Source organism: Leucoraja erinacea, chromosome 39 (assembly GCF_028641065.1).
Source record: "Leucoraja erinacea ecotype New England chromosome 39, Leri_hhj_1, whole genome shotgun sequence".
Taxonomy (NCBI): Eukaryota; Metazoa; Chordata; class Chondrichthyes; order Rajiformes; family Rajidae; genus Leucoraja; species Leucoraja erinaceus.
In genome coordinates, this window is record NC_073415.1 from 1,189,297 (window position 1) to 1,199,296 (window position 10,000).

Here is a 10,000-nt window from a genome sequence, read left to right on the forward strand (position 1 = left end):
GTGTGTTTTTGCTCCAGATTGTAGCTGAGTGTGTGTGTGTGTGTTGTGTGTGTGTGTGTGTGTGTGCGTGTGTGTGTGTGTGTGTGTGTGTGTGTGTGTGTGTGTGTGTGTGTGTGTGTGTGTGTGTGTGTGTGTGTGTGTGTGTGTGTGTGTGTGTGTGTGTGTGTGCACAGTGTGTGTGTGTGAGTGTGTGTGTGTGTGTCTGTGTGTGTGAGTGTGTGTGTGTGAGTGTGTGTGTGTGTGTGTGGTGTGTGTGTGTGTGTGTGTGTGTGTGTGTGTGTGTGTGTGTGTGTGTGTGTGTGTGTGTGTGTGTGTGTGTGTGAGTGTGTGTGTGTGTGTGTGTGTGTCAGTGTGTGTGTGTGTGTCAGTGTGTGTGTGTGTCAGTGTGTGTGTGTTTTCGCTCCAGATTGCATCAGTGTGCGTGAGTGTGAGTGTGAGTGTACGTTGCATCATCTGCAGTCTCCTGTCTATTCCGTAAACGCTCCCCCCTCTCCCACCCCCGGCTGTTGGTGAGCCCAGCCCGGGTGTGGAGTGAGACTGACGGAGGGCGGGGGTGGGAGAAGCACAGCCCTTCAACACGACCGGACAGACGCGCGGCTCCATTTCACATTTCGAAGAACTCCCGGCCCCACTCAATTCGTCGGAAAAGCAGTACATTTCACTTAACTCGTTCACGCCAAGGTTTACCGCGCTCCCCGCCCCCGCCACAAGCGAAAACCACGCACATAAAAATGTCACCGCATTAATTCTCAATCCCCAGTCCGTATTACGTACAGTTTGTGTTTTGGTTTGTGGTGTTTTGTGCCTTCGGCTTATTTTCTCTTCTCTGTCAAAACAAAACCAAAAAAAATCTGCAGGGAAACAATTTCTCGGTCGGAGGTTTTGTTTATCAGGCAAAGTCCAGATATTTGGATGTCCTGTCAAATGTTTACGCGACTCGGTAACTTTTGAACAAAACAAAAAAACCCGCAAAAGTTTCAGGGGACGAGACTCCTGCCACTACAGAGAGCGACTGTGCCGGTCCCGTTTTAAAGGCTGCCTACAGTCCCTGAGTGTAAACGTGCCAAAACTCTCTCTCTCTCCCTCCCTCCCTCCCTCCCTCCCTGAGTATAAAAAAGCAGTGCATATTTTTCCCTCAGACAAAAAGGAAAAAAAAAAAAAAAAACGCAACCCGTCTCCTTTGCTATTTCTCTTCCCGTTTCGCCCTAACAAAAGTTTCTGCCGAGTTTTTAGAGGGGAGAAAAAAGTGTTTGTAAGCTCCGCCGCCGGGTTGTGTAAAAACAAATCCGAACACAAACGTAACTTGACGGTAAAAAAAAAAACCAACTGATAAACCGCTGATAAATATTTTTTTTAATGATATATTTTTTTAAGGGGGTTGAGAGGAGAGGGGAGGGAGGGGAAGGGAAGGCTGATTGAGCGGCTGCAGTGTAAGGAGGCGAATCGCCAGCAAGGCTGTGTCATCTCAGCGCCGGGGAGAGAGGGCGAGCAAGCTCGCGATCAGCGACTCACTGACTGTTGCAAGGCATATGATCTCGCTGAGCGATCTTGCAAACTTTGACAAGTCGAACGCCGCCTCTGGGATTGTCCTTTCCTGTTTATTCCCCCCCCCCCCCTCCCCCCCGAGTGTTTTTCTCTACCGAAATCCCCCCCTTTCTCCGCTTCAAACCCACATTAGGCTGTCAGCCCCATCGAATCAAGTATAGCTCACACACACACATACACACACCACACACACAAAACCCAGAAATTTGACAACAGTCTCTCAGGGTCGGGTCTAACACCCACCCCCCCCTCCCCTCCCCTCTCCTCCTCTCCCCTCCCCGCCCGGCTAGATCTATCTTTTTGTTTCCGTTTTTTTTTTCTAGGGGGGTTGGAGATGAATTGAGAAACCGTGAGCGTTGGTACAGTATAGCTTTTGGGGATTTTTTTTCCCCTCTCTCTCTCTCTCCATGCACCCACTCACTCACACACATACACATACACACACACATACACACACACACACACACCAACGCTGTCAACTTTCGCTTTCAGAACTCCGCGGCCGTGTTTAGAATTCACCATGGAAAATAGGCTGTTACAAAGAGCGTGAAACGGCATTCTCACACAACCCAGAATCATTCTACAACGCTCCTAGTATGTACTCTCCGCTCTGCCTGACTCAGGTAACGCCTGTTGGCGCGGCTTAGTTTCTTGTTTTTTCAACAATAACGTCGTTACTGTATGCAATGTGCGATGGTTTATATATATATATATCCCTTTGTTGCAGTTTTTTGCCTTCTCGCCACCTTCCCCGCTTGTGCTTGTCCGTGTGTGTGTGTGTGTGTGTGTGTGTGTATGTGTGTTTCTCTATGTTGCTCTCTCTAGAAGGACGACTTATGGCATGGGTCCAGAGTTTCCTTTCCACTGTTGCACATGGCTGTCAACTACAGAAAATGGCGGTTACCTCAAATTTATCCAAATACCGCTTGATATTTGGAATTATTGACGTTCTCCGCGGCAGGGTGGATGAAGGGAAAAACTGAAAAGAATTTGTCTGAATTGCTGTTATTTTGTGCCGCCGCCTCATTTGCTTTTTGTGCTGTGTCGCTTTATGAATCTTTCAGTAAGAACTGTGTGGATTTTGAAGAGGATTTTTTTTTTTTTTTTTTTTTTTTTTGCTCAGCTGTTAATATCTGTTAATTTGTGCCGTTGTTTGATTTGTGCAATGTGAGCGAGCTGCAAGGCGAAATATTGTTGATAAGGACAGAGGAATGTGGCCGGATGTCCCAATCTTCCTGCCTTTGCCTCTGTGCTCGACGCGAGAATTGTTTCTGTGTTGGTATGTGGAACTTGGATTAAAAAAAAAAGTTTTGCTAACTTCTAATGAAAAACAAGGGCAGATTATTTTTGTTTAAATGTGAGACGTGGCGGCGATTTATCACGAGTGTTTATTTGTCACTTCCAGCAGAACAATGACATCCTCATTTGTTGCAGCTGCCCAGGATTGCAATGGACTATTTAAATTGATGGCATCATCTGTATATTTTTTTATAACTCATTTGTGTGTGTGTTGCATTTAAAAAGTGGATTTGAGATATTTCTTAGAGACAGGTATTGTGATGTATTGTGGACGTGATGGCGAGTGTAGGTATGGAGATGGAATAGAGGAGAATTGCGAGGCGCTCAGAGGGACTCCCGCACTTGAGTCTGTTGATAAATTGGGGTGCCGCCTTCTGCTTCCAATGCCGGTGCTCAGCTGATTCTGTGTCACACCACCAGCCAGTCCATTCATTGTAAAATGCTTCCTATCCACATGGAATTATTCGGACCCTTCGTTGAAACCGGGGTTCAAGGCGCTCCGCGCTCGCTGGTCGCCGTTAGATCTTTGCAAGTTTCAAGTTGCATCCTGTCTGTGATCGAGGGCAGCAGGGAAGATTTGAAATCCAATTTCATTCCCGTCATTTCAACTTTTTGTTTTGTGTGTGTGAGGGAAAAAAAATCGACATTTACAAAACTCGAGAATGCAACTTTTTGGAAGGAAAATTGGCGGCCCTTTGTTTTTGGAAAATGGAGAAATCTAATAATGTTATTTATTTCAATAAGGAACGCGGCGAATACTTTTAACGCTGAGCAGGATTTTGGACGAGGGAGTTTATTATTCTTTGAAAGAACAGCCTGGATAATTTCAAACCAACACGGGCGTGTAAATGACAATTTATGTAGCCACTCCTGGTCGGTATATTATTTAGATGTCACCAAAATGTAGCTGAGTTTTACCCCCCCCCCCCCCCCCCCTATATATTCCCTCTGTGAATGAAGCGTTCGAGTCAAATTGGGATTGGGACCGATGGCTGGTTCAATTTCACGGCAGAAATTACTAATTTTAATAAAAACAATGGGCGGTTGAGACAAACAATCGCTGATATATCGCGCCTTCAGGAACAAATTAACCTGCAGAAAGCGGGCCACTACACACCTGAGCTCCGGCTTGCCGATTTAGTATCTGTCTGCTCTCCAGATTATCGCTGCAAACCCTAGACTGAGAATAGAAGACTGATAAAATTCTGTTCATTAACCTCTAGAAATTTTTTTTTTTAAATCTCAGTTCACTATTTTTTTTAAGGCTAGTTAAAATTATCTTAGCCCTTTAAAAAAAAATTCTAGTCGTTGTAACAAAAGTCTGGTCTACACAATTTAATTTGAAATTACCGGCCCCTGCTCTGAACGGGGACACCTATTGCGCGCTCCACTTATTTAATTGTTCATTAATTAATTAAAAGGCGGACAAATTCCTTATCTGTGACCAGTCTAAATTAATAATGTGCACAAGTCCTTTTAGGCGCCTATTTTTACATGTGTGATCACGAGGGCTCGGGTGAATCCGTGGGTCTCTTCTGACGCGCACCGTTATCTCAATCTCCATTCAAGAATATTGAGGCCAAGCGCAAACGTGAGTTTGCGGGAGTGCCCTGTTTATTAACCCTTCCCGCTCTCCATCCCTTCCAAAGCTAAGATATTAACGCTGGGCTCCTGCCAAAGCCTCGCCGTGAATGGGAGTCCAGTCTTTGTGTATTGTATTATACAGGCAATTTTGATGTCTCATTTTCACACCTCATCCTTCCTTATCTCAGTATCTCCGACTCTCATTCTGAAGAACGGTCTCGACCCGACCCTAAGCGTTCAGTTGAGCTTATTGTCACATGTACCGAGGTACAGTGAAAAGCTTTTATTTTGTTGCGTGCTAACCAGTCGGCAGAAAGTCGGACCACTATGAAATCTGAAGACGGGATTCGGCCCGAAACGTTGCCTATCTCCTTCGCTCCATAGATGCTGCAGCACCCGCTGAGTTTCTCCAGCATTTTTGCGTACCATACATGCATCTAGCCATTTACAGTGTATGTATACAAGGTAAAACCAGCAAAGTCCGATCAAGGGTAGTCTGAGAGCCACCAAAGAGGTAGATAGTAGTTCAGCACCTCTCTCTGGTTGTGGTAGGATGATTCCGTTGCCTAATAACAGCTGGGAAGAAACTGTCCCCGAATCTGGGTGGTGTGCGTTTTCACGCTTCTGTACTTTTCATCACCCATTCTTTCTCTCCAGAGATGCTGCCTGTCCCGCTGAGTTACTCCAGCACTTTCTACGTGTGTCACGGCGAGATACCATTACATTGGAAAGGGTGCAGACGAGATTCACCAGGGTGTTACCTGGCCTTGAGTTACAGTTTGACAGCATGGGACTTTATTCCTTGGAACACATGAGGCTGATGGCGGCCTTGTTGTGGTGTACACTGTACAAGATCACATAGGGGCATGGATAAAGTGAACGCTCACTGTCTTTCTCCCAGGGTAGAGGATTCTAAAAGTAGAGGGCGTAGCTTTAGGTGAGAGGGGAGAGATTTAAGAGAGACCTCACGGGCATTTTTTTTCACTCAGTGAGGATAGAGCTATCTGGAATGAGATGCAAGCGGCGTCTACAGATACAGATACAATTACGGTTAAACGGCACATGGATAGATACTGGGATAGGGAGCGTTTAGACACATGGATAGATACTGGGATAGGGAGGGTTTAGAGGAACGTGGGTCAAGTGCAGGCAGATGGGACGAGCCCAGCAGGTCAGCTTGGTCAGCATGGCCAAGGCTGGCCGAATGGCCTGTTTCTGTGATGTGCGGTGCAGCTGACTAATAGATGGGCGAGGAATCAGTGCAATGTGCCGTGTATTCGGGACAATGAGGAGAAAGATCTTCGCTGAAGGGTAGCGAGGTTTGGAAACGTTCTCCTCACGGTGTGTGTGGTTCGCTCTGCAGGCAAAGGGAGAGGACGAGGTGTTTCCGATATTAGATGTTGCGGGATTGCGCTGTGGTGAAAGATCGGCCGCTATCTTATTAGAGGAGGAAGCGAAGAGCGCAAGATAAGGGGGACGGGAGTATGCCGTTCGGCCCCACGGTGGCCTGATGTCCCTCTCCGGGCCAATTCCATTATTCGGCCCCAGTTCCTTTGCAATCCTCAGTAACCCGATCTTGCAGCTAACTATCTGTTCTTATTAAGCGCACCTGATGCCCAGGCCTCGCCCGCCCTCTGTGATGAAGATCCTAGACATTCACCAGCCTCAATGCCCGGTGCAGTTAGAGGTAGGGATGGCGGCTAGGGGCCGAATGGTCGTGCCTGGCCGCTGTTCCGGCGATGTGACGCATTCTCAGACGACCCCCTCCCGTGTTAATCGGGCTCCCCGTTTCTCCACCCCACCCCACCCACTGTTCCCGCAGCATCCCTTCGGCCCTAGAAGCATCTCCTTGCCCGGGCCACGGTCTGGCAAGGGGGACGTTGTACTCTGCTGGTTACCGGCAGCGTCGCGACCAACATCAATTGTCAGCGTTTGTGTCTCTCTGTTTGAGTCCGTGTACCTTCATATGCGCTGGAGCGGTGACATTGGGCAGTGTGTAGTTATGCTAGAAATGCAGGCTTTGCATCGCGGTGGAAGCGAGCAGGGGGTGCTTAGTTTAGTTTAGTTTATTTCAGCATAGCCTAGTTTAGTTTACCTTAGTTTAGCTTGCCTTCGCTTAGTTTAGTTTATTTTATTTTAGAGATATAATGTGGGAACAGGCCCTTCGGCCCGCCTATTCCATGTCGACCAGGGATCTCCCATACACACTAATTTCACGTTATCTCACTTTCTCATCCACTCTCTGCACGCTGGGGCCAATTTACAGAGGGCCAATCCCGCACGTCGTTGGGGTGTGGGGGGAAACCGGAGCACCCGGAGGAAACCCACGCGGTTGCAGGGAGAACGTGCAAACTCCACACACACACACACGCACACGCACGCACACACACACACACACACACACAGACAGCACCCGAGGTCGGGATGGCAACCTGCTCTCTGGCGCAGTGAGGTACCAGCCGTCTGCTTGGCAGGCGTGGGGCCTCTGACAAGACCAGCCTTGTGGCTTAGCGATGGGCTGGTGGCCGGGAACTGAGCGTAGGGCGGTAAAGGGGCGGGTTTGAAGCATAGTTGGGTAGTTTAAGACGTGCGAAAGTTGCTGATAAAGTACTGATTTTATCAAGAGAACCACGGTCGGCTAAAATATCCGTTATCAATAGTGGCCGGATCACAGATAGAACATTTAGAGCATTTAGGAATATTTGGGACGGAAGGAATAGAATCAATAGATCGAATAAATGGGAATTAGGAATCTGAGGGGTCATCTTTTACACATAAAGGGTGGTGGGTGTATGGAACAAGCTGCCAGAGGAGGTAGTTGAGGCTGGGATTATTACACCGTTTAAGAAACAATTTCGACAGGTACATGGACTGGTTTAGCGGGATGTGGGCCAAATGCAAGCAGGTGGGACTAGGTGTAGATGGGACATATCGGACGGTGTGGGCAAGTTGGGTCGGGGGCCTGTTTCCACCCCATGACCCTATAACTGCTGATGCTGGAGTCTTGAGCAAAACACAAAGTGCTGGAGGAACTCAGCAGGGCGGGCAGCATCTGTGGAGGGAAGAAGCAGTCTGAAGAAGGGTCTCGACTAGAAATGTCGCCTGCCCACCCCCCCTCACAGAGGCTGCCTGACCCGCTGCGTTACTCCCGCACTTAGAGTTTATTCAATAATATTTGGTGTATTTTTTTTTTAATTTTGCAAATTATGTTCGGGAGAACATATTGGCGGGACCTGCCCTGAGATTTCAGATCAGCCATACTGTCATTGAAATGCTGAGAAAACCCTGGAGCCGAGCGGTTCACCTGATCTAACCGTATTCCTTCATTCCTAAGTCCGGTTCTGGACGCAAACTTCAGGGAAGTGCTGGAGAGAGCGCGGAAGAGATTTACCGAAGTGAGCGCTCACATACTTTTCTCTGCGGGAGAGGATTCTAAAACTAGAGGGCATAGGCTTAAGGTGGGATGGGAGAGATTTAATAGGGACCTCAGGGTGCAACTTTTTTTCACTCAGGGGCTAGTCCAGTCCATATCTGGAATGAGCTGCCAGAGGAGGCTATAGGATACAATAACATTTTAAACGGCATTTGAATAGATAGAAACATATAAAATAGGTACAGGATTAGGCCATCCGGTCTTTCGAGCCAGCACCGCCATTCAATATGATAATGGCTGATCATCCAAAATCAGTACCCCCCGTTCCTGCCCCCCCCCCCCCCCCCCCCCCACCCCCCCCCCCCCCACCCCCCCCCCCCCCCCCCCCCCCCCATGATCCCTTAGCCTTAGCCTTAACAGCTAAATCTAACTCTCCTGAAAATATCCAGTGAATTGACCTCCGCTGTCTTCCGTGGCAGAGAATTCCACAGATTCTCTGGGTGAAACCGTTTTTCCTCATCTCAGTCCCAAATGGCCTAACCTTTATTCTTAAACTGTGTGACCCCCCTGATTCTGGACTCCCCCAACATGGGGAACATTTGTCCTGCATCTGCCCTGTCCAATCCTCTAAGAATAAGTGTTCGGCACGGACTTGTATGGCCGAGATGGCCTGTTTTCCGTGCTGTAATTGTTATATGGTTATTATAATTGTATATGTTTCTATAAGATATCCTCTCATCCTTCTAAATTCCAGCGAATACAAGGCCAGTCGACCCATTCTTTCATCGTGGGAAGGGTTTAGAGGGATATGGGCTCAGTACAGAGAGGTGGGACTAGTCCAGTAACCAGTAACGGGCTTATTAACCAAGTAGTGTCCAACAGTTACCCAGTGGGCAAGGACAAGATGGGGCGAAGGGCCTGTTTCCATGCTGTATAGCTCTATACAGCATGGAGATATAATCGTGGCGTTAAAGAGGCTTTTATATAGGTACACGGACATGCGGGGGCTGGTGGGATGTGGGTCGTGTGTTGGCAGAGGAGATTCATTTAACTTGTCATTGTAGTTAGCACGGACACTGTGGGCCGAAGGGCCTGCTCGTGTGCTGTGTCCAGTGCGTGTGTGTAGAGGGGGGTTGCAGGAACTGCAGCTTAAGAACAGGGTAGACGGCGAGAAACCGCTCCGTTGGCGGGGCGGTGATGAATAAAGGTAGAATTGCCGCCTCACAGCGCCAGAGACCCGGGTTCGATCCCGACTACGGGTGCTACCTGTACGGAGTTTGCACGTTCTCCCCGTGACCGCGTGGGGTTTTCTCCAGGTGCTCCGATTTCCCCCCTAGACTCCAAAGAGTTGCAGGTTTGTAGGTTAATTGGCTTCTGTAAACGGCCCCTGGTGTGTGTAGGAGAGAACTAGTGTGCAGGGATATTGCTGGTCCGGTACTGACCCGGTGGGCTGAAGGGCCTGTTTCCACAGTGTATCACAAAGCTCAACTGAACTAAACTGTATAAGAGCGACGTGGACATAAAATAACTGACACAAACGGCACCAGATGCGAGATATAGAGTTGCCAGCCAGTGAATAATGCGGGCTCGGCTTACGGGAGAGTGTAGTCGAGGCAGATTCCCCGGTAGAGTTCCACAAGGTGCAAGGGAAAGATCCAAATCGCTGGGCCGGAGGAGAGGGGGCTCTACCCTAATTACTCTCACACAAAGCCAGCACTGAACGGACGGGCCGAATAGCCCCCTCCACGTTGTAACCAACCCGCGGCTGTTCTTTGGGCCCCATGTACAAACTCTTCACTTTAGTTTAGTTTAGAGATACAGCGCGGAAACAGGCCCTTCGGCCCACCGAGTCCACCCCGCCCAGCGATTCCCCGCAGACTAACACTATCCCACACACACACACACTCGCGATAGATTTCAATTTACAGAAACCCAGAAGACCCGGAGAAAACCCACTCGGTCCCAGGGAGAACGTGCAAACCAAATAACAGACCTATGGTCAAGATTGAACCCGGGTCTCTGGCGCTGTGAGGCAGCAACTCTACCGCTAATCTTGTTCCCGGGTGATATAACTGTGGCTTCGCTCCAATCTGAATCCACCCGCTGAGAATGCCCCCATAATACCAGGAACGCCGCGGAGAATGCAGGATTTCAGTTTCTTATCAAACCCCCCCCAAAAAAATCTCAAATTAAGATTTA

General features: G+C 48.6%; 1 protein-coding gene and 1 long non-coding RNA gene across 10 annotated transcripts in view; one reads left to right on the forward strand and one right to left on the reverse strand.

Moving 5' to 3' along the window:
* Positions 1 to 1,097, reverse strand: part of LOC129714503 (uncharacterized) — an 85,077-nt gene extending 83,980 nt beyond the window's left edge. The window contains exon 1 of the long non-coding RNA XR_008726357.1: positions 775 to 1,097. This is a non-coding gene — a long non-coding RNA (uncharacterized LOC129714503). The remainder of the gene's footprint in view (positions 1 to 774) is intronic.
* nfixb (nuclear factor I/Xb) overlaps positions 1 to 10,000 on the forward strand; it is a 465,085-nt gene that overhangs the window by 58,682 nt on the left and 396,403 nt on the right. For 8 of the 9 annotated variants that reach the window (XM_055664149.1, XM_055664144.1, XM_055664154.1 and 5 more), the window contains one exon: positions 2,038 to 2,168. In XM_055664149.1, the coding sequence (XP_055520124.1) occupies positions 2,142 to 2,168 (27 nt within the window). In that variant the 5' untranslated portion in view covers positions 2,038 to 2,141. Of the gene's footprint in view, positions 1 to 1,159; positions 1,310 to 2,037; positions 2,169 to 10,000 lie in introns of those variants that run through there. The other variant, XM_055664146.1, reaches the window with a different exon arrangement.